This window comes from Notolepis coatsorum, assembly GCF_963971535.1.
Source record: "Notolepis coatsorum genome assembly, chromosome: 14".
In the NCBI taxonomy this organism is placed as follows: Eukaryota; Metazoa; Chordata; class Actinopteri; order Aulopiformes; family Paralepididae; genus Notolepis; species Notolepis coatsorum.
The window spans coordinates 100,101,434-100,126,307 of record NC_140178.1 but is presented as its reverse complement, the minus strand read 5'-3'; the positions used below and the strand labels follow the sequence as shown (position 1 = coordinate 100,126,307).

Sequence of the window (24,874 nt, the reverse complement as noted above, 5' to 3'; positions counted from 1 at the left end):
CAGGAAACGTCTGTTTATATGTAAGGTAGCCTACAAATTTGAATGCAAATGACTGTATTTTGGCGAAGACAGGTCCCCTGATTAAACCAATATGAATGCATATCCCAGTAATATCAGCCACAAAACTGGCTTTGCAGTAGCTGCTTATTTCTTGCTTGAGGCAGTGAACTCGTTATTTATTATTCTGATGTTATTTCGATCTGTCACCAGAAATATTATTCAATATGCAAATCATGACAGATAAAAATCCAGGAGCATATCAGGACACCCCTGTACAAATACATACAATGGAAATGTACATATTGGAAAAGAGATTGGAGAGTCATCCTCAATTCCAGAAGGTCCCACATAAATAATATAAGTCTTATGTGAATAATAGCCTGTTCTGGTGACTCCATTTCCCTCGACCACGATGTGCTCACTAAAATAAAATGTGGGTCACTCATATGGTATTTTTATTGGCTGCCATTATCAACAATGATGCCTCATTCAAGTTTCGATTTCAAATTCCTATTTAGGCTACTTTAGCAATTGTGAAGATGTGACGATAATAGGCCTACTTAAATTTAATTACTTAAAAATACATAATACATACAATTGCATTATTATATTATTTATTTGTGGCTTTGGTATTATCTCTAATGTTATGATATGATATGGTAATGGTGAGACAGTGGCTCAGGAGGTAGAGCGGCCGTCTGGTAATCAGAAGGTTCCCGGTTCAATTCCCGCTCCCCCTGGGCAGCGTGTCGAAGTGTCCTTGAGCAACTTAACCCCTAAATGCTCCTGATGAGCAGGTTGGCACTTTGCATGGTTGCCTCCACCGTCAGTGTGTGAGTGAATGGGTGAATGTGAGGGAAATAAATTGTAAAGCGCTTTGGATAAAAGCGCTATATAAATGCACCATTTACCATTTATGTTGCCTACTCTGTTAGAAGCCTTCATTTGTTACAAAACCGGGGGCGGTCAGGTGGCGTAACGGAGATTGCGTTCGTCACCAAACCCCGGAGCGGCTGTATTCGCCTGTTCGAGCTCACAGCTCCGGGGTTGTCACCAGCTTGGCTGGCCGTTCACACTATTACAATTGGCAGTATTAGAGGGTGGGAGAAGCTGGCGGGGTGGGTCCGGGTCGTTGTAAACAGCGACTCCTACAGTTCGGTCGGGGCGCCTGCTCAGTGAGAATCCGTGCTGCCAGGTGAAAAGAAGCGGTTGATTGGCTGGACGTGTGTCGGAGGAAGCACGTGGTAGCCTCTACTCTCCCAGACCGACTGTGGGGGGTAAGTGCGCAGCGACCAGGAAGGGGATTGGGAATTGGCATAACGACTAACATTGGGATGGGAGAAAATCGGAGGAAAATGGAGGGGGGAAAAGATTAAAAAAAAAAAAAAAAAAAAAAACTGGCAGACTTAACTGACCGAACAAACTGAGCCAAATAGAAACATTAATGGCTGGGAATTTCATAGATAAACGTGATAAACAAAAAATTATCTCAATAATCAACATTGAGATGGAAATTGTATTCCCATTGAGTGTGGGCGGTTGAGGGGGAAGTTATGGGACCTGGACATAGGGGGAAGTTATGAGACATGGACAATAGATAGGGGGAAGTTATGGGACCTAGACATTAGATAGGGGGGGCGGCGGATTATGGGACCTGGACATTAGATAGGGGGGAGTTATGGGACCTGGACATTGGATAGGGGGGAGTTATCGGGACCTGGACATCTGGAATCTGCAACTCTCTCAAACAACAAATAAAAATGTGTCAGGGTCCCGTTTGCTGAATTCTACTAGCCACATCAAATTCACTAGAAGAAGTGTCTTTATTTGTCATGCAGCAACACACACATGTAAGATGGGAAAACACAGGAACACACAAACACATGCATTGGGTCGCTGATGAAATGCCTCTCTGCGCTTGACCAATCCCATCGCCCTTCCCCCCAAGGGCAGCCAGGAGAAGACATGCGCTGCGGCATGCAGTGTTTGTGGCGGGTAATCAACAGGCCGCATTCATCCCCATGATTGTACATTGTGGGTGAACAGCACTTACTGATCATCATTGTGTTGCTTCCCTGCGTCTCACTTCCACGGTGTAACCAGGAAAACCCTCCTCCTACACGTTGTAACCACAAACACATGATAACCAAACATTAACCAACCATTGCATACAAATTTGGTCTAGGGTATTTGTCTTTGGCCAAAAACCTGTCAAGCGTCACAACAAACGAGAGGAGACCAAATGGTAAAGAATGGTTTAACCAAGACTTTGAATGTAAATTATATACCGTGGAAGTTAATAAAGAGACGAACAGACGGAGTATGGAGTCTCTGAGCTTTACTTCCAAACAAATTCAGCTTGAACAAAGGTACAGCCACTCCCTTGAGTCATCTCCTAATTACCACCCAACCAGTGTCCATTCTGAGGTGAGACACCTCCATCTAGTCTCCACCACACAGCCCCCCCCCCCCCCCCCCCCCCGCCTCGAACATTCAGAATTGACATTCAGTGCAACACAAAATAAACAGAACTGAACACAATAAACCTGTACCAACCCCCCAAAACAGTACACCCAGTGTCTTCAGTCTCTTTTAGGAGGTCTGACCATGCAGCCATAATGACTGTATTTAATAGTCACAGGGAACGTGGTAGGGGCAGGGGGATGTCCCCGCCGCCACCGCGGCTTCGTCAGTGGAACGGTAGAGGTAACAACGGCCTGAGGGCATGGGACAGGGGCAGACTTGAGTGGCCAGCCCCGGTGTGGGGGCTGAGCCAGTTCCACCGGCTCGTCTGGGACCATGAACAGGCTTAAGATGATCGACTGAGATCTGCTCCTTATTCCCCCCCATGTCCACCACAAAGTTCCTTAGGCCCGCCTCGAGGACACGGAAGGGCCCGTCATAGGGAACCTGCAGTGGAGAACGGTGGGCATCATGACGGATGAACACATACCTGGCAGCCATCAGGTCCTTAGGAATATAGGACTGTAGGACTGGCGAAGGCAGTGATGTGTGGGAACTGGGGCAAACACACTCTCTGCGTCCTGGAAGGCAGACCGGTGAGCTGTAGTGGACCAAGGGGCAGAGGAACCAGGAAGGAACTCCCCAGGGACCCTCAGCGGTTGACCAAAGACCAGCTCGGCTGAATAGGACTGCATGTCTTCTTTAGGGGCAGTACACAGGCCCAACACGACCCGCGGCAGACGGTCGACCCGTTACTGTCTGTGAGTGTGGCCCGGAGGCGTGTAGTCTTTTACCAACAAACTTGCAGTTCCGCGTTCGGGTTCTGCGATCTGATTGGCCACTGACGTACGCTCTCTCTACGTCCAAACAGCGCGTTACGCTAGTTCTGCCTCTAACACCGCCGGGGCTGCGATGGGAACAGCTAGCGTGGTCGTCAAGCTGGACCGCGTAGCAATACAGCTCTTCCTTGAGCTGAAGTGATGACCCAAAAATTACTCAAGTCCAAATTGTCAACGGTTTGCTTTAAATTGTATAAGCATTCCGTGATGGTTGCATAGTCCAAGATATGGACGTTGAGAAGCTTGTTTTTAACTGTTAAATGGTCGCAGTTTCCCTGCCGAGCAGTGACAATAAAATTAAAACATGCCTATCTGTGTCCTCCCCTGGGACAGGTAACATATCGACAACACTAGTTTCTGGAATTAAATGATCACACAGAAGCATGTTCCTCTCTGTTATAAATAAAGATCGCCGGTGCCACTGCTGAGTCAGTATATATATATATATGCACAGAAAGTTCGCAGTGGAAAGTCTCCTTGCATTTCGAGTAGTTAGGCTGCACTGCACATGAAAAGACAATCATGTCTGACGTTTTGATTTTAGATCTGATTCACGGCCTGTGCACAGCATGCAGCGAATCCTTGGAAAAACGCGTTGTCGATATGTTACCTGTCCCAGGGGAGGACACAGATAGGCATGTTTTCATATTATTGTCACTGCATCGGCAGGGAAACAGCGACAATTAAAAACAAGCTTCTCAACGTCCATTTCTTGGACAATGCAACCATCACGGAATGCTTATACAATTTAAAGCAGACCGTTGACAATTTGGACTTGAGTAATTTTCGGGTCATCACTTCAGCTCAAGGAAGAGCTGTATTGCTACGCGGTCCAGCTTGACGACCACGCTAGCTGTTCCCATCGCAGCCCCGGCGGTGTTAGAGGCAGAACTAGCGTAATGCGCTGTTTGGGCGTAGAGAGAGCGTACGTCAGTGGCCAATCAGATCACAGAACCCGAACGCGGAACTGCAAGTTTGTTGGTAAAAGACTACACGCGGCCCGGAGAGCAGCCTTCATGGATCGGTGAAAACGGTCACACACCCTGTTGGCCTTTGGGCTGTATGCCGTGGTACGATGGAGTTTCACCCCAAGTCTCTCAGCCACGGTGCTCCACAGCTCAGAAGTGAACTGGGATCCCCTGTCGGAAGTCGGGTCCAATGGCATGCCAAACCGACTGACCCAGCCGGAGATGAACGCCCGGGCCACATAGGAGGCTGCCGATACTTTGACGTCCTTCCTAAGGCCCGGCCAGACAAACTTGGCCCCTACCAGCCTGACCAACACCCTTACTCCAGGGTGTGAAAGGGCATGAATGGTGTCAAATACCCGGGGCGCCAGTCAGTTGGAACCATGGGGCGGGGCTGGCCAATGGAGACGTCACAGAGGAGCGTGGCGCCGCTGTCGTGAAACGCCACATCCTCAAGTCGCAGTCCTGAACACCTGAAGGTCTGAGTTGGTGAGCTGGTCCGCAGCCATGGTACCATAGTCGATGCCCAGGTGCATGGGACTGACGTGCGTCCGGGAGAGGCAGTCCGCCACCTGGTTGTCTTTACCGGCCACATGATGGATGTCGGTAGTGAACTCCGAAATGGCGGAAAGTTGGCGCTGCTGCGCACTGACCACAGCTCTGTGGTCTTGGCCATAGCAAACGTCAGGGGCTTGTGGTTGACAAAAACTGTGAATTTGCGGCTCTCCAGCAAGAACCTGAAGTGATGTATGGCGAGGAAGAGGGCCAGGAGCTCCCTGTCGAATGTGCTATACTTCCTCTCGTCCCTCTCGACATGCAGCTTCCTACTGAAGAAGGCCAGAGGCTGCCAGGTGCCAGCCCCCCCCCAGTAATATCAGCCAGAAAACTGGCTTTGCAGTAGCTTCTTCTTATTTCTTGCTTGAGGCAGTGAACTCATTATTAATTATTCTGAGGTTATTTCAATCTGTCACCAGAAATATTATTCAATTTGCAAATCATGACAGATAAAATCCAGGAGCATGTTAAGTCAAGTATAATATCAGGACACCCCTGTACAAATACATACAATGGAAATGTACATATTGGAAAAGAGATTGGGGAGTCATCCTCAATTCCAGAAGGTCCCACATAATATAATATAAGTCTTATGTGAATAATAGCCTGTTCTGGTGACTCCATTTCGCTCGACCACGATGTGCTAATTCAAAATAAATGTGGGTCACTCACATGGTATTTTTATTGGCTGCCATTATCAATAATGATGCCTCATTCAAGTTTCGATTAAAAATTCCTATTTAGGCTACTTTAACAATTGTGAAGATGTGACGATAATAGGCCTACTTAAATTAAATTACTTAAAAATACATAATACATAAAATTGCATTATTATATTATTTACTTTGTGGCTTTGCTATTATCTCTAATGTTAATATGATATGGTAATAGGGAGACAGTGGCTCAGGAGGTAGAGCGGTCGTCTGGTAATCAGAAGTTTCCCGGTTCAATTCCCGCTCACCTTGGGTAGCGTGTTGAAGTGTTCTTGAGCAACTTAACCCTTAAATGCTCCCGATGAGCAGGTTGGCACTTTGCATGGTTGCCTCCACCATCAGTGTGTGAGTGAATGGGTGAATGTGAGGGAAATAAATTGTAAAGCGCTTTGGATAAAAGCAGTGGCGTCCTTTCACTAAAAGGCAAGGTATGGCGAGGAGGGGGGGGGGGGGGTTCCCCCCCTTGGTGGATTTTTTTTGTCAAATCAGTTGTGCAATAGTCACTTTTGGTGAGTTGTTTCTATACAATTCAGTTATATGACATTTAGGTATGACACAGGACTACACAAGCATTTTTAGTATAGAAATGTGTCAACAGACTAAAGCAGGGAACCACAATATTTTGCATACGAATTATGCAGAATGTAATATCATAACTGTCTATTACTTTTCTTGCAATTGAGCCAATTTTCCTTAGGTACAGTTTTGAGGTGTGTGTTCAACAGAATGTAGTATCAAAAACACATTCACAAAAAGTATGGGTTACTGCTGAACTGCACTATTATAATCACTAAGCCAGACCTTACCTGTGTCCCTGTATCACTTGTCTCTGCTGCCCTTTGATAAAAAAAAACGTCCCTATGTCCAATTTCAGTTAGTCACAGCAAACGTCACCTAGTAAAAGTGAGATAATTGACTATATCAAAACATGCTAGGGCTGTACCGAATAGTTCGAAGCTTCGTTCATAATGTTGACATTCGAATTCTAAATCAACATAAAAAATTGTAAAAAAAAAAAAGAAAAGCGAGTGCCATACCTTGCCATACCAAATGGACGCCCCTGGATAAAAGCGCTATATAAATGCACCATTTACCATTTATGTTACCTACTCTGTTAGAAGCCTTCATTTGTTACAAAACACTGACAGACTTAACTGACCCAACAAACTGAGCCAAATAGAAACATTAATGGCTGGGAATTTCATAGATACACATGATAAACTGAAAATAATCTCAATAATCAACATTGAGATGAAAATTGCATTCCCATTGAGTGCGGGCGGTTGAGGGGGAAGTTATGGGACCTGGACATTAGATAGGGGGGAGTTATCGGGACCTGGACATTAGATAGGGGGGCATTGACCCAAAAAAGGTTGAGAACAACTGCTCTAACACAATCAAATCACACTAATCATCATCATATCAGTCTACATCTATAGGCAGAACACCGACGTGCAGAATGAGCTGGTATCACGAGCCAACTCAACATGAGTCTGCCCGTCCCCTTTGTTCCCAGTTTCTGGATCTCTGCCTGTACGCTTCAGGGACCAACTTGTGTTTTCAAAATGGCTACTTTAACCATAGTTTAATTAGCAAGGGTAATTATTTAAGTCAGGGTAAGGGCAGACTTACAAGAACAAACTTCCTGAGCCTTCCCTGTGATAACACTTTACAACATTAATGTCCTATCAGTGTCAGGCCAACCTCTGGAATCTGCAACTCTCTCAAACAACAAATATAAAATGTGTCAGGGTCCAGTTCGCTGAATTCTACTAGCCACATCAAATTCACTAGAAGAAGAAGAAGTATTTATTTGTCATGCAGCAACACACACATGTAAGATGGGCGACACAGGAACACACAACCACATGCATTGGGTCGCCGATGAAATGCCTCTCTGCGCTTGACCCATCCCTTCGCCCTGCCCCCCAAGGGCAGCCAGGAGCAGTGTTTGTGGCGGATAAATTAAATACTGAGCCCAATGGGGAGTGATGTAATCAACAGGCCGCATTCATCCCCATGATTGTTACATTCATCTTACTGATCATCATTGTGCTGCTTCCCTGCGTCTCACTTCCACAGTGTAACCAGGCAAACATACGGTTATCCTATAACCATAGTTATATGAGTATAGCGAGCGCTCTGCGCTCTATGTGGAACATATCCCATAACAGCCTAGATACTGAATACATTTCTCCACATGTACATGTACACACCCATCCGCCTGGCCACACCCCCATCCGCTCCTCTACATAAGCAGGGGTGTGGCCATACTAACAGCTCCTTCCCAAGTCTTTCACCACCAAAGGCGAAGACCACGGGGTCCTCAGTGAGTCCAGCGCAGAGCGCTCGCTATACTCATATAACTATGGTTATAGGATAACCGTATGTTATATTTCGTTATAGCTTACGCTCTGCGCTCTATGTGGAACACAGGAGCTGAGCAGAGTGGAAGCTCGACAAATGTACCCGCTGAGGCACCCCACAACCATCAGAACCGGGGAGGACCCGAGCCCCCGGACCCCTCTAGTGGAGGACGGGAGGGAATTGGATCCGACCGTGCGAAGAGGGTTTAGCAACTCAACGCACAGGGTGAGCAGACCGTGGGACTTACCTTCCCACAGAAGAACCCACGACTACACAGGCGCGCAACCCACATGCCACTAGGGAACGAACGGGAAGAAGAAAAAAGAACGTTACAACGCCTAATATCACGGGGTCAAGGTCAAGAACCCAACCCTGTGGCAAGGCCGTAGCAGCGGAGCGCGAGGGAGGACCCAGCCCCAGGAAGGGACTGGACCCCCCCGGAAAAGGGGGCCTGGTGAGGCCAACGATGCCGTAGCATCGAGACCCCACCAGGCGGTCACTAGTGATACCACCCCCCACATCGCCAGCGTATCGGACAGGGCCCATCCAAGAGCAGGCCCTTCCCCCCTACAGCACGCCGCCCTGAAGCACTCAAAGAGGCTACACCCCCACAGCGGGACCAGGCAGCGCACCGGGGAGACAACCCCCACAGAAGTTGATCCCTCAATCCAGGCAACAGGTCAAAAGGACTCGACCTGAGCCTGGAGCACTGCGGACTAGACAGGCGCCTAAGGGGTCTGCTGAAAACAGCACCCCGGCGAAAGGGGCGTACGGTATGCTGTGCACCATGTCGCAGCCTCCACAAATAAAACCTGACCCTCTAGAGGGGCCGAGGCAGAGAAGGCTGACACGATTGGCAGACGTCATGAAAGGTGCGGGGGCACACTCGCAGGCAGACGGGGTCAAGCCCGGCCTAACCCGAGAGTCGACTCCGCTACCAACACACCAGGAAACCAACCACCACCTAACAGGAGGCGGTTGTTCTTATAACTCCCCCAAGAAAAAACCTCCAAAACACAACTGCGGGTATAGACCGGCTATACAGCAGTACGAGTGTCTCAGTTCTCAAGAAGGGGTTAACCCAGGCCAACAGGTCGACGAGAACGAGTCCAGACCTGGGCCCGGTGGACCGGGACGTATACAGGGATGCCAGAGTGGTATAAAACCCACCTTGACAGCCCCCTCCCAGCCCCGCCAAGCAGGAGAAGAGAGGGGCGAAAAAAAGAATGGAGAAGGACCAGGCTCCTTCAGCACAGCGCAAGGTACAACACAAAACGGACCAAGCAATAGTGAAGGATAACACGCAGTGATATAACCACGAACACCTCCATAACATCAACCCCTGCAACGCCCGGGCCAACCCGGCATTTTCCCCCCGAAAAAGCACAAGTCCTTCAGGGTACCAGAACAGCAGATCTGCGCCCCGGCGGACAACGGGTTAACTGACCTGGTCCGGCGCGACCAGAACCAGTCCTGTGTCCTAATCACGCCACCATCCCCAGTCCTAAGAGGGGGGTAGGTACGCGTGTCGATCTAGAACATCACAGAGGGCGCCACCAAGACGGTCAGAACATAAAAGCACTGCGCCCGGTGGCCCACCCCAAAAGCGTGAGACCCCTCTGCCAATGCTCTGATCTATTCCGTCATATCCCCCCAGAGATGAACGAGAATTCATCGAGACTAACCTAGTACACTGGCGCTCGGAAGAGAAAAACTCCATCCCAGTTGCCCCATGAAAAACGCCGTTTACAATGAATGAGCAACCAAGGCGCGCAAGCCCACGCGTGATTCCACACAGAAACACCCAGGGCCAGCACTGCGTACACGTCGAGACCCAAAACATATCAATGGTAATTCTAACAAGAACCCAGATAACGTTCCCTCCAAGCCGCCTGGGAGAGTGGCAGGAAGCCGCCCAAAAGACACGGATATGGGTCCCATATGACGTGTCCGAGGGAAAACACCCCTGTCAAACCCACTCTATATAAAAGAGAGGAGACGGGGAACCCCCAGAGAGACTTCCCACGTGAGTAATAATTTGAAAAGATATATGTAACATTGAGCTACGTGACCAAAGCTCAAGACATATGCAACAGAGCGCAGAGCAGAAAACTTTCGTTTAAGTTCATATGCACCGCAAAAACCCATTTTGACAACAACAGAGGTCCATAACATGGAGCCTGAAAAGAACTCATGGAAGTCTCACAACCAATAGAAACGCGCCCAGTGACGTACTCTATAGCGGGGGGAATTCCGTGACCCACCTGGCCAAAAAAGGCATGGGACCAGGGAACTCCGTACCCCCCCCCCTCTCCCTACCCCGTGCCACGCTGACCAAACAGTGCGACAGGAAGCCCGAAGGACACATTTTTTAAAGAAAAAAAATGCGTCATATCGCTCGGGCGCTGGAACAAAAGGCTCCCTGTACTGAGGCTGATTCTGGGCTTGTGGGGCTAACAAACTGTTGTTGGGCAGCATTAGTAGTGAGAGCTTGGAGTGTGGTATTACCAGATTTACTTGGCTGGAAAGGGCACGCTGAAACCTGTCCAATTCTCCGGGTCCTGGTTTGCTGGGTCCATGGTTGGTCCGGGTGTTCGATTAGGGTGGGATGTTTTCTAGAACCCAGGAGCAGAACACAGGAAAATAGAGCGGTTTAGAATATTTTATTGAAGTATGGGGGGGGGGGGGGGTCCAAGGGTCATCAGAGGAGCTAGAGACAGGGAACAAGGAGTGGAAGAGTGACAGGCAGATGGTGAGTGTAGGTGAGGTCCATGAGGGTGCATGCTAGTGAGGATCCGTGGTCAAGGTGTAGGCCGGAGAGGTGAGGTCCTGGACATTGGAGAACAAGGATTAGTATAGAGCAAGGTCACTGAGCACACAAAAACATAATACAGGAACGCGAAGGTCTTGAAGAGAGTCCTATACCACGGGAGGTGTAAACAACACTCGGACAAGGAGTGGCAGGAATGCAGGCCTCTTCTGTCCAGGGTCTGTGATTTGGTGACAGCCGGCATGTGTGTAGTCTGGCACAGGTGAGTAGGTTGATGGTGAGATGGGAACAGGAAGAGAGGAGAGAGAAAAACCCTGGCTGGCTGTAACAGTCTATTTTGGATGTGCCTGAAATACTGAAGGTTCAATTTGATTGAGTTTGACATCTTTTTTATGTGACTCTTAAAGGTCAAAGTGGAGTCAAGAGTCACCGAAAGGTATTTGAAATCATTCACGATATCAAGCTCTTCACCGTTTAAGAATACACTGGAGTGTGTTACATTTTGGGGACGTTTGCTAAACATCATACAAAAGTTGTTTTTTTGCATTCAATAGGACACAAGATTCAGTCAGCCAGTTCTGAATGTTTGACATTGCAGATGTGAGGACATGGCAGACCTCCCTGAGGTGTATGGCCTCAGTGAAGATAATAATAATAATAATAATAATAATAATAATAATAATAATAATAATAATAATAATAATAATAATAATAATAATAATAATAATAATAATAATAATAATAATAATAATAATAATAATAATAATAATAATAATAATAATAATAATAATAATAATAATAATAATAATAATAATAATAATAACTTTATTTGTATAGCACTCTTCATACAGAAGTTGCAGTTCAAAGTGATGACCGCATCAGATTCAGATTCAGATTCAGAGTTTTATTTGCCACATGGAAACAATTCATACAAAATCATAAATACCATACCATGGGCAAAAGGAGCAGGAAGAAGAATAATTCTTATATGTTACCTGCCCCTTATTCCTAAACGAAACAAGTATTACTTGATGGTCGGCGTACAACCTAATTTACACAAAATAATAATTTATACCATATACAAAGAAACAAACAACCCACAGTTTAAACAAGAAAAAATTAAACGATAATAATAATAATAAAGAATAAAAGAAAGAATAGAAAATATCTCACTATTCAGATCACATTTGACTTTCATACTGACTAAATATTAATATTGTTTAGATACATTGTGTTGATGTTTTGACAGATGTTGGGAAGACTGTTGATAAACAGGGAAATAGAATTGTTCCGAGGACCGAACCCTGTGGGACATATTTTTAATTCAATATCTGAATAAAAAAATACTATGACTATGCTACTATATCTATACTACTATGCCTACCTACTATGCTACTATGTCTATACTAGAATGCACCCAAGTGAAGCACTTAAATCCGGCACTGCTAGATGAACAATTCCACCTACCCGTAGCCGCTAGAGGCATACCCATCCTGCTGACTTGTACACAATTTATGAAAGTGAATGAATAATGAATAATAAATTAATAAAGGTAAATGTAAATGTAATTAAACACCCATCATCACATATGTATCAAGTCAAGTCAAGTCAAGTGTTCCTTTATTAAATCCCCTTGGGGAAATGCAGGTGTGATAGTAGCATGGGGGAGGGTGGGGTGGCTGGTACAGGTAGGAAAACATATAATAATATAAATAGTAATAATAATAGGGTATAACATAATAATAGATTGATATTAGACAAGGAGAAGAAATCTGACATTTGGAATCGTATTGTTCGATATTTTCAAAGGTTCTGAACCAGTCAACCGTCAATCATAAGTTTACCTCAACAACCCTGCTTAGCCCTCAGTTCAGTTCAGTTATTTTTTATTTCGGGCTTTGGACACATAACAATGTCCATTACATAAATCACCAAAGTTTTACCAGCTGCTATTGCAGCATTGTCCAATTGTCCGAAAAGGGCTAGGGAGAAGCACTAGGCTTGTCGGGCCCTACCCCTGAAGACTTATGTTTAATTTTTATATATTTTTTTATTTACATACATACATAGTAGATACATATAGTACACATTTCAGTACACACATATAGTACACATTACATTACACATTACAGTATAGTATACCTGCAGTATATAATAGCATATATAATTGTATAGTACATAATAGTGTATACAGCACATATATAATGTGATGTGAGATATATAGTACATGATATACAATACAATATAGTACCATAATATAATAGTATATACTGCAAATATAGTTCAATATAATATACAAATTAATTATAATATGATTATATAATGTGATATGATATAGCGCACAATACAGTATCATACGTTTTTTTTTTTTTTTTTTTTTTTTTTTATATATATGCAATTAAAGCTCTTCTTCCCTTCTGTACCTATCAAAAATAGATTTTTTTTGTCTAGATTTGAATTGATTTATGTTTTCACAATATTTTAGTTCAACCCTGCTTAGCCCTCCAGTCACCCTTGTCTCAATTCTGGTCAAATAGCCTTTTTTTCCATGTGTATTTGTGGATAGCGTTGGCTAGATTTTATGTATATGCCAAAAAAGTTGCTCAGTATCACATCTTGGACTCACATTACAATAATCCATGTTTGTTTTGTTTTTTTAAATCACTATTACCGTCATTTTCTGACTATAAGCCGCAGCTTTTTTCCCCATTTTTTGACCCTGCGGCTTATATAACGGTGCGGCTAATCTATGGATTTTTACAGCTAACTGGGCGCGCTCCCTCAGCTCTGTGACCGTCAGATCAGACTCCTAAATCTGCTGCAGCAGTGCACGCCTTGCCCCTCCTCCCCCTCACAGATCCAGGTCAACAAACCCTTACTGCAAGAGTCGAGTGCATGAGCAGCTCAGAGCTCCTCTTTCAACATAACTGAAGCATTAAACAAAATTACCCAGTCAACAATTCACTTTAGTTTAATACATGAGGCATTGTCTAACGTTATCTAGCTGGCTAGCTACTGATAGCTCCTGATATCAACGTCTGATATCATCAGTTTGGCATTCGATTTGCTGGCTAGCATTGGCTAACTAGCTATCATTCCGTGAGCTAACGTTAGTACCTACCTAACTAGCTATCGTTCCGTGAGATAACGTTAGTACCTACCTAACTAGCTATCGTTCCGTGAGCTAATGTTAGTACCTAGCTAACTAGCTATCGTTCCATGAGCTAACGTTAGTACCTACCTAACTAGCTATCGTTCCGTGAGTTAACGTTAGTACCTACCTAACTAGCTATTGTTCCGTGAGCTAACGTTAGTACCTACCTAACTAGCTATCGTTCCGTGAGCTAACGTTAGTACCTAGCTAACTAGCTATCGTTCCGTGAGCTAACGTTAGTACCTAGCTAACTAGCTATCGTTCCGTGAGCTAACGTTAGTACCTACCTAACTAGCTATCGTTCCGTGAGCTAACGTTAGTACCTACCTAACTAGCTATCATTCCGTGAGCTAACGTTAGTACCTACCTAACTAGCTATCGTTCCGTGAGCTAACGTTAGTACCTAGGTAACTAGCTATCGTTCCGTGAGCTAACGTTAGTACCTAGCTACCGTTACTGTTTAAACAAAAATGTTAATAAATGGGAGCTTCCTCAAACAGCCATCTCTTTCCCGACAATCCCCTCTGTGCACAAACCCTTACATATGGTAATTAAACATTAAAACACCTGCGGCTTATAGTCCAGTGCGGCTATTATATGTACATGGATTGTTTTTTCATCTGTACATTTCCATTTTATACCGTTTTGAATACGAGTATAGTTTTGGAGATTTTGAGTAATTCCAGATAAAGACGCGATAATAGCTCTTTAGTGGAATACACAAAACCCGTTGTAATTTTTCCACTGATTTATGAATAATTTTCAAATAAACGCTAGATTATCGATAGTATATGTGTACTTATGCACGCTAGAGAAGCGGGCTGAAAAATCGCTTATTCGTGACTTGCTCAGCGCTAACGTCACACACACACATGCTCCGATGGCAGTGATAGGAACATCTGATTAACCCAAGATTCGTAACATAAATTCCTTACCTCACATCAACAACTAATATCACCGACATCTAAGAAGGGAGATCCCCCCTTGAATTGGCCCTTCTAAGGTTTCTCTCCTCCACATTGCCTGTGGTGCATTTTTTCCTATTGTTAGGTTTTAGTGAGTTTTTCCTTACCTTCGTGTGGGGTACATCTGGGAGTGTTGCATGCATTTATTATTTATTTTGAGTTTATGGACCTTATGGTATTCTTGTTTTATCTTGACTTACTGTGTTTTTTCTTCTTGGCTTGTTTAAAGAAGACGTGTCTCTGTTAAGCACTTTGACTTGCACTCCGTGTATGAAAGGTGCTATATAAATGAAGATTAATAATACAAATAATAATAATCAGATGTTCTGCAAAAAGATTAATCCAATTCCTGATCGCCATTCCAAATATCGATTGCGTTTATTGATCCAACGTTATAGTCCAAAACACATAATCGAAGCTGCTCAGCCTCGCCAGTGAATGTGGTAACACGATACTGCTTGCCCGCGAAGGGAAACCCCGGACCAGATATTTTTTTTCTGATGCACAGTCCCAGCCAATCCAATCCAATGATATGCAATACCATCCAGAAGACGATAGGCGGCGGTATTTGCCCTTTGCGAGCTCAGACCCATTCCCAATGATAACGTCAGGCTGGATGAATGAAAAATGAATGGATATCGCTAATGACAGAAATAACGATTAAAACCTGAGTATACTCGTGATTGGCAGGCAACGCATGGCGAGTTAACCTGACTAATCTCGTGGTTGGCACTGAATGGGTTAAGGGCGTGGAACACAAGTGTCACACCTTTCACCCTAGTCGCAGAAATTAACAGGTTAGGGTTAGGGTAACCATAACCCCCTAACCCTAACCCTAATTTAAGAAATGGTTAAAATCCTGAAAATGAATAAATATTCTATATGTATGGTGAGGACTGAAGTTAATAATGATATTCATGAAAAAATATTGGAACAATACATGAAAAAGATATGTTTTACTGAGATCGCAGTCACTGAGATCGGTCACTAAGGAGACAGGTAGTGGGTTTTTTGAAGGGTGACTGAAGGGTTAGATAACATTGTGTTTTAGTCCTGAATCCTGCCAGATTCAGTAACAGTTCAAAAATAAATATTCCAAAGTATCAAAGCGAGCATATGAAACAAACTTGTTTTAACAGGATTATACTTGTTTTGTTTGGCGCTTTTATGACTGATGTCGCTTAGGGTTCCAAAACACAATGGGGAAATGATGATGGTATGTGCCTGGGGCATTTTCTCATACTTTCTCCCATAGCTGCTCAGCTCTGTGGTAGAGCCTCAATATCGCCTGGAGAACTCACACAACTGTAGTTCAGGGAGAGAGAACTCATAGCAGGGACAGAAAATAATATATGGATTCCTAGGTATTTCACTCATGGGGCCACAGGGAGTTACATACATTAACAAACACACACACCCACTGGTACCATCTCCCTCCAGCCCACACCCGTGCTCTTAGATCCCTATAAAAGGAGGAGTTGTATCCATCTCTCTTTACTCTCTTTCTCTTCCTCGACCGGAGCAGACAGACACCTCCTCCCTCACCATGACCATTTTCCAGTCCGCTCAGTCCATGAGGAGCTCCTTCGGTAGTGGTGGCGGCAGTGGCGGCATGTCCCTCAGGATGGGCGGTGGCGGAAGCAGCGTGTATGGGGGTGCAGGAGGTAGAGGAGTCCAAATCTCCCAGGCTTCCAGATCCTTCTCCGCCGGTGGTGGAGGTGGTTTTGGTTTTGGTGCTGGTGCTGGTGCTGGAGGTGGCTTCGGTGCCGGTGGCGGTGGAGGTGGGGGTGGTTTTGGTGCTGGAGGTGGTGGAGGTGGTTTTGGTGCCGGTGGTTTTGGTTCCGGTGGTTTTGGAGCCGGTGGAGGTGGAGGTGGAGGTGGAGATGGAGGAGACCAAGCTCCTCAAGTGGACAGCAAGTTCACCATGCAGAACCTGAATGACCGTCTGGGTAACTACCTGCTGAAGGTGGCGGATCTAGAGAAGGCCAACGCAGACCTGGAGCTGAAGATCAAAGCCTTCCTGGAGAGCAAGGCGGGCCCTGATGCCAGGGACTACAGTGCCTTCTTCATCACCATCACAGAAATCCAGGACAAGGTATTGTAGAGATGTTGGTGAAGGAGGGTGGCAGGATTAAAGGGATACTCATCTTATTTTAAGACTCATAACAGACCTGCTATAGATCATATGAGGCATTAGAATCAGCAGATAAACAAGATGTGTATGGCATTGGTAAATTGTTGTTGAATGCAGACGGAAGATTCAAGATTCAAGAGATTTATTCGTCACATACATACACGAGACATGTAAGATAAGATAAGATAAGATATTCCTTTATTGATCCCCTTGGGGAAATTCAGGCATCATAGCAGCATGGGGGGGGGAGGGGGGAGGTAGTGAAATGAAGGTGGCCATGCCCGCCTTCATTGTGCAAAAAAAATCAAATAATAATAGAATAAAATAGAATAGATAATAAAATCTATTTGATCTATAATGATAAAAAGTACTAAGATAAAATGCAATACAATGCTAAGCTTACAAATTAAATGTAATGAGTCCTATATACACTACTATACAATATACTATACAATATACAGTTATATTATATATAACTATACTATACAAAAACATACAGTTGTTTTTTAAAGTAAATTTTTTTGTGTTTAAAGTGACCTGTAGTGTGTTTGTGTGTGAGAGAGTGCAGGATGTGTGGTGTGTGTGTGTGTGTGTGTGTGTGCGTGTGCGTGTGCGTGTGCGTGTGCGCGTGTGCGTGTGCGTGTGTGTGTGCGTGTGCGTGTGTGCGTGTGCGTGTGCGTGTGTGTGTGCGTGTGCGTGTGTGTGTGTGTGTGTGTGCGTGTGTGTGTGTGCATGTGTGCATGTGTGCTTGTGTGTGGAGAGCTCAGTGTTCAGTGGAAACAGTTTTCTCAACCTATTAATCTGCTTAAAGCCACATTTCAGAGGAAATTAAGTTAGGCAAGAATTGAACAGTATTGTTTGTCTGTTTTATTGTCATGGTGCTCTTAGGGTGGGGTGGAGGGTTAATGGTTAGTTAACTTCACAAAGAACAATGCTGATGCTAACCCTAACCAACCCAGAGTATCTGACTTTAAGGGTCATTCCATTGCATTTTTCATAGTAGGTTGGATTCAGATTTCTAGTTCCCACTTCAATGGAATGCATCAGGTTTCATGTTATTGATGATGTCATTATATGTTGTGTATTTTCAGATCAAGCCCATGCATGTCCACAGATCCAACGTGCTGCTGAGCATCGACAACGCCAAGCTTGCAGGAGACGACTTCAGAATCAAGTCAGTCCATCACTACTGTCTGTCTTTCTTTCCATGAAGTGTAATTTTCCTCCCAGTGACCACTGGAACCAGATTCTATTTAAATGAGTCAAAGGTTTAGAAGGCCGACCCCAGTCAGCCAACACTGTTAATTTTCACATTGGTGACCAAACCTTCATCATATAGGAATTTGACACACCTGTTCTTAGATCCAGCATGGAAGACAGCACATAGACATTCATAAAGAAGATCTGTCCTGACTAGGTAGAGAAAACTGAACACACACTCCCTCTACTGGCTGCTCACCTAAAAAACACACACCTCAGTGTTGCAGCTTTGAGGTACAGTATAAGCCTTTGTATGGTGTAATGTAGGAGCCCAGGTGCAAACGTAACCCCCATTCAATGTATATACAGTAGTATCACATAAATGGTAAATGAAGTGCATTCATATAGAACTTGTATCAAAAGTGCTTTACAACTTATACCTCACATTCACCCATTCATTCACACACACACACTGACGGCCAAGGCAACCATACAAGGTGCCAACCTGCTCATCGGGAGCAGTTAAGTGTCTTGCTCAAGGAACACTTTGAGAGACACTGCCGGGAAGAGCCGGAATGGAGAATAAATTAATAAAAAAGAAAACAAATGTTTCAAAATCTCAAAGTCTTTCCTTTCTCCAGGTATGAGACAGAGCTGGCTATGCGTCAGTCAGTAGAGGCAGACATCGCTGATCTGAAGATGGTTATGAGCGAACTGTTCTTGGTCACGGCAGAACTCACCATGCAGGTCGACGCCCTGGCTGATGAGATTGCCTACCTGAAGAAGAACCACGAGGAGGTACAAAACAATACAACTACACCATACAATACGCCAAGCTGGTTCTAAACCATACTACTACAGTAACTACACCATACAATACACCACGCTGGTTCTAAACCATAGTACTACATCATACAATACACCACGCTGGTTCTAAACCATAGTACAGCATCTAAACTGTAGTACTACATCATACAACACACCAAGCTGGATATAAACCATACTATATCTATCCTATCTTACCATTATATTTATTACTGTAAAACAAAAGTCAGTGGAACAGTAATGTTGCCCTTTTGCAATGTTTTACCTATTCTACCACTGCACGGAAATTAGGAATGTTCTTTAGAAAGTGAAAGAAATAATTTTCTGTATAGGTTTTGTCTCCCAGGGACCTGCTTGCCATTGGTACCATTGTTAAAGGACTCTATTTTACCATTGGTTGTTGATTCTGTACATCATCTCTGGATGCTCTTGCTTCCAGGACTTGCTGGCTATGAGAATGAAAGTTGGAGGGCAGGTGAACGTGGAGGTGGATGCTGCCCCTCAGGTAGACCTGACAGCTATAATGCAGGAGATGAGAGAACAATATGAGGCCCAAGCACAGAAGACCAAGAAAGACCTGGAGGGATTGTTCCAAACCAAGGTACACTTAACTACACTAGACGCCTGGTTACAAACAAAAGTCTCATTAACTACACTAGAGGTCTGGTTCTAAACCAAGGTGCACTTAAACTACACCAGAGGCCTGGTTCCAAACCAAGGTGTAGTTAACTACATTAAAATGGGGCTATTTCTTTTTCACGATTGCATACCCAAAGTAATTTGCACACACTTTTTGTGTACTCAGATTTCTTTTTACTGGTTGCCAGATGCCTGTTTTTAAGTTCCAGCTGAGAGGTAGGAGCTGAGAAACATAACGGTTCCATAGCCTGAAGTCTTATGTATCCATGTCCAAAGTTGATAACAATCCCATGGAAAAGGAGTGTTTCACAAAGGTTTTTGTAATGTGTGTACCGGCGTTAATTCGGCATGATTATCCAAAATGGCCACCCGCTGCCATTTCGAGGCTGTAGTCAAAACAAAGGATTTCCCCGGCTTCTTCTACCCCTTTCTCGTTGTGATCAGCCCCTGCATGGGATATCCCTGGCTCCAGAATTTCATTGGCTACAAAGGTGGTCAATCATTTCACAACCAGACGTGGTCACTTGTCAAATGACGCTCGTCGGCTGTTTCGCCATGTAACTCGAGACTGAAACACGTGATAGGTCGAGAATGGTGTCGATCGAACGGCGGGAAGTTGAACTTTCCAACAATGTATTGAATGATCGGGAGAAACGCAGCCCATGGCTGTTAAGCGGAGTGCGCTGCGGTGGAGATTGAATTGAACTCTCAGTTGACACAGTTCATCTTTAGCCTCGTGTATGTAGGCATATTTATTTATCAGGTGAGAGAGATGCGGTTGTGCTGCCGCTCTTTATATCAATAACAATCAATAGACCGGAATAGGTACAGGTAATGCAAAAGGTAATGTCAGTGACGTCACGTCCTGGACATACTAAATCGCCCTCTGTAATACATTTAACAATAGCCAGCAAACAAGCCGTGCCGCAACGTGTGCCCGTTTACGTCCAATGTTTAAGAGGTTACCTACACTAAAAGCCACAGAGGCCTGGTCCCAAACCAGACAAACGTAACCATATTACGGCAGTTATGGCCACTTCCAATGCATAGAACCAATATTTCTTCTTCGGGTAAGGATACATATAACTCTAGTTTGGGTAATTAATACAAATATAAAATAATAATAATCATAAGCACTGTTTTTGTGAATTTGGAATTTCAGTTTATGCTCTTAGCTGCCAAAGTGGTATTGAGTAAAGACTGGTTGAGAACAGGTTAGTTACCTGCCAGATTGGGTATAGAATTGAGGGCTTTACTAAACATAACTAGCGTTTGGCTGGTGACTGGAACATTTCACACCCTGACCTGCTAATAGGCTATACTTTCCCTTGTGCCATTGTGTGCCTCATTTGAAATAGACCAAATGCTTACTTAGAAGGATGCAAAATGGCTGCAGAGCAGTTGTGGCATGAAGTGAAAGCAAAATATAGTATGTTCAGCTTTAGAAAAGTCTCTGGTTCAAGGTCAAGTTCCTGCTGCAAAGCACCGTTTTGCTGCTGTGGACATTTCTATAAGCTGCAGTTCTACAAAACCTTGAATCTCTCTTTAACCATTATCTCCTCTTTTCCCCTCATCCTCCTCCTCTCCCCTCCCAGGCGGAGGCTGTTAAGACAGAGGTGGCAGTTAGTCAAATGGCGATAAATACAACCTCCACAGAGACTAAAGAGGTGAAGAATATGCTACAGACCTTGGAAATGGAGCTCCAGACCCAGCTCAGCATGGTGAGAAACTGGTCCATCACTTCTCTTATCTTCTATCACACTGGACTAGGAGACATGATAACTTAATAACATAATATCTACTGTATGTCCTTCAATGTTTTATAGCAGTGTTGAACAGTGATAGGTTTGGCTTCATATCCATCCAAACTGTTCTTGTTCCGATTCAATCGTTGAACTTGTTTGTATTTTGAGGGGAAAATGTGATTTATTTACATGTATTATTGAATTTTATTTGGTTCTCAACCACTGATGGAACAAATATAATATTCTCTACCCATGACTCCTGTGTAGAAAGCGTCCTTGGAAGGCACTCTGTCTCAAACACAGAACCGCTACTCCATGATGCTGGGAGGCTACCAGAACCAGGTGAGATCAGCCTGTACATGCAATGTATGTATACTGTATATATTATTTGGACACAGTATGTAATAGAGATGGGAATTTGAAGGCATATCAATATTCGATTACTCTATTGAAGACATTTTGGTGAACCCGATATCCTAAGCACAACTTGTACATTAGCTCCAGTCATCAGATTCAACAGCTGCCTGCCCCACATTAGCATGTACAGTAGCAGTACACAATCACATCCTGTCAGCAGCATGGCGCACAGCACAAGTTTTCAGTATATCGAGTTTGCCTTCAAAATAAAAGAGTTATTTTGCCCGAATAACTATGTCATTTTAAATAGTTGAATATTCAAATACGTGTCCATCCCTAATATGTAATCTATGTATGGTACTTTCATGAGGACAAATATGACCACAGTGCCTGTGTATCACAGTATTTAGCTAATATGAACTAGTTTTCATTACCCATCTTCAGAACAGGTTGGTTCACATACAGTATACTGTACTTAGGGGGTTGGGTGGGCTTGCTATGGGGCATTTTGGCAGTATTGGGCACTGCCGGTACTGGAGATCGAACCAACAACCCTTTGACTGCTAGGCAGGAGGTAACCTCCTGAACCGGCTTGCCAATCTGATGTTGGGTTTGTGTTTTTCTTGACTTATTCAAGTCAAACTACCTAATCAATACCTAACCCTTTACATCTGTTCTCATCAATATCTAACCCTTTACATCTGTTTGTGTCAATACCTAACCCTTTAACTCTGTTCTTATCAATACCTGACCATAACCCTTTCAATCTGCTCTTATCAATACCTGACAATAACCCTTTAAATCTGTTCTCATCAATAACTGACGATAGCCCTTTAAACCTGTTCTCATTAATACCTGACCATAACCCTTTCAATCTGTTCTTATCAATACCTGACCATAACCATTTCAATCTGTTCTTAATACCAGGTATCCAGCAAAGAAGGGCAGCTTATGCAGCTCAGAGCAGACCTGGGGAAGAAATCAGAAGAATTCCAGATGCTACTAAACATCAAGATCAGACTGGAGATGGAGATCGCTGAGTATAGGAGGCTGATGGACGGAGGGGTTAGCAGGTATAGATCCACATGATGTAGAGCTGCAGATACTTTGTGATGGACTAAGTACCCACTTCCTTTACTTAAGTAAAAGCAGAAATACTTGTATTGATGATGTGTATTCTCATCTTTTATTGATGATGTCCACAATACATGGCCATCAATAGGAAAATCACCAAGTGTTTCTGTCATTCAGTCATTAATCTAATCTACCCCACACTGCAAAACACACATTAACACATCCTCTATTAGAGTATTGTTGTAGCTAGTATTAATGCTTTCATTAGCTAGCTAACATTAGAGCTAATATGAACTACCAAATGTTGGAGCTAACACTAGCTACTGTTAATCAAAGGCCATGTTTGATGAACACTAGCTAGGATTAGCTGTAACATAACTGACATGGTTGCAAATGTTAGTGCTAATGCTTGCTAAAAGCAAAAGAGGATGTTAAGACAATTTGCATTTTAGGGTAGATTAGCAGCACTGAAGGACATGAAACATGGTGGCAGCCATATTTGATACAGTCCCCCATTCTCAAACCTTAGAAAATAGGTATTTTAGAGATAAAAGGATCACAGTGGCTGTTCCCCTACTGCTTCTCGTCTTCATGTGTTAATTTCCTTTGTCTCGTAGCACTGCTGGATCTAACTTCTCATCTTCATGTGTTAATTTCCGTTGTCTCGTAGCACTGCTGGATCTAACTTCTCATCTTCATGTGTTAATTTCCTTTGTCTCGTAGCGCTGCTGGATCTAACTTCTCATCTTCATGTGTTAATTTCCTTTGCCTCGTAGCACTGCTGGATCTAACTTATCATCTTCATGTGTTCATTTCCTTTTTCTCGTAGCGCTGCTGGATCTAACTTCTTATCTTCATGTGTTCATTTCCTTTGTCTCGTAGCACTGTATCTGAAACTGCTGTGGTCTTCAAGACCAGGCCCATCCAAATCGATGCATCACAGGAACTGTAAGTTCACTAGCATCATCACTTTATTTTAAGTTCCAACACATTTTGATGATGAGATTACTCTACTCTGACATATGTATAATGTTATTTTTGTTGACCAATATTTGTCATTGTTTATGTTCAAGTGATATTATTATAATTCATATAATCTTTTAATAGATGATTTGAATGTCGCCCTTGGTCAATCGAAGTCCAGATGAAATAGCAGCCAATGTGACAGATCCCTATGTTAGGCTATATAGCCTTTTGGAACTTTGACATCTCTCTCTCTATATCTCTCTCTCCATCTCTCTCTAGCTCTCTCTCTAGCGCTCTCTCTAGCGCTCTCTCTAGCTCTGCCTCTAGCGCTCTCTCTAGCGCTCTCTCTAGCTCTGTCTCTAGCTCTGTCTCTAGGTCTGGCTCTAGCTCCTTCATATCTACCAGCTCATCCTCCACCACATCCACCACCACCATATTGTCCGCAGTCGAGGAGGTGGCCACTAGGGTTGTCCCTCAGGAGGTGATTGAGGTGGTCACTGAGGCTGTCAATGAGGTGGTCGTCGAGGAGGTCACAGAGGAGGTCACAGAGGTGGTCGTCGAGGAGGTCACAGAGGAGGTTACAGAGGTGGTCATCGAGGAGGTCTCTGAGGAGGTCAGTGAGGATGTCATCGAGACGGTCATCGAGGAGGTCATCGAGGTGGTCACAGAGGTCGCAGATGAGGTTACTGAGGTCATCGAGGAGGTCATCGAGACGGTCATCGAGGAGGTCACAGAGGTGATCACTGAGGTCATTGAGGAGGTTGTTGATCAGGAAGACGCATAAACCAATCAACAATTACAAAAGTGGTATATTTTTAAGGGTAAAGCTGTAACTTCCTTGATTGATTCAAGTCGTCTAGGATGGATATGCTTTGATCTGACCTTTGTACCAACCAACCTGTTTCTTATCTGCTGGTTTGAGGAATAAATCTCACAAAATGGAAAACTGTCTTCTTTCTTAATGTTCTGATTCTGGTTAAAGGGATAGTTCAGAATTTTGGAACCCTAGCCCTATTTGCTACTCACCAATGATGATGTTTATCGGTAGAGTCCTTTATCAGCACCAGTGATGCGTTGCTCATGGGAGTACCAGACATTAGCTTAGTATGAGTACCATACATTAGCTTAGTGTGAGTACCT

General features: G+C 44.0%; 1 protein-coding gene across 1 annotated transcript; it reads left to right on the top strand.

Moving 5' to 3' along the window:
• Positions 1–4,377: 4,377 nt before the first annotated feature.
• LOC311240675 (uncharacterized protein) lies at positions 4,378–24,518 on the top strand (the record flags this gene model as incomplete). Its single annotated transcript, XM_084329248.1, has 10 exons — positions 4,378–4,599; positions 16,320–16,889; positions 18,020–18,102; positions 18,770–18,926; positions 19,393–19,554; positions 21,188–21,313; positions 21,605–21,679; positions 22,622–22,767; positions 23,651–23,716; positions 24,014–24,518. The coding sequence occupies 10 exons, from the start codon at positions 4,378–4,380 to the stop codon at positions 24,516–24,518; spliced, it is 2,112 nt and encodes a 703-aa protein (XP_084185374.1).
• Between the last annotated feature and the right edge of the window lie 356 nt (positions 24,519–24,874).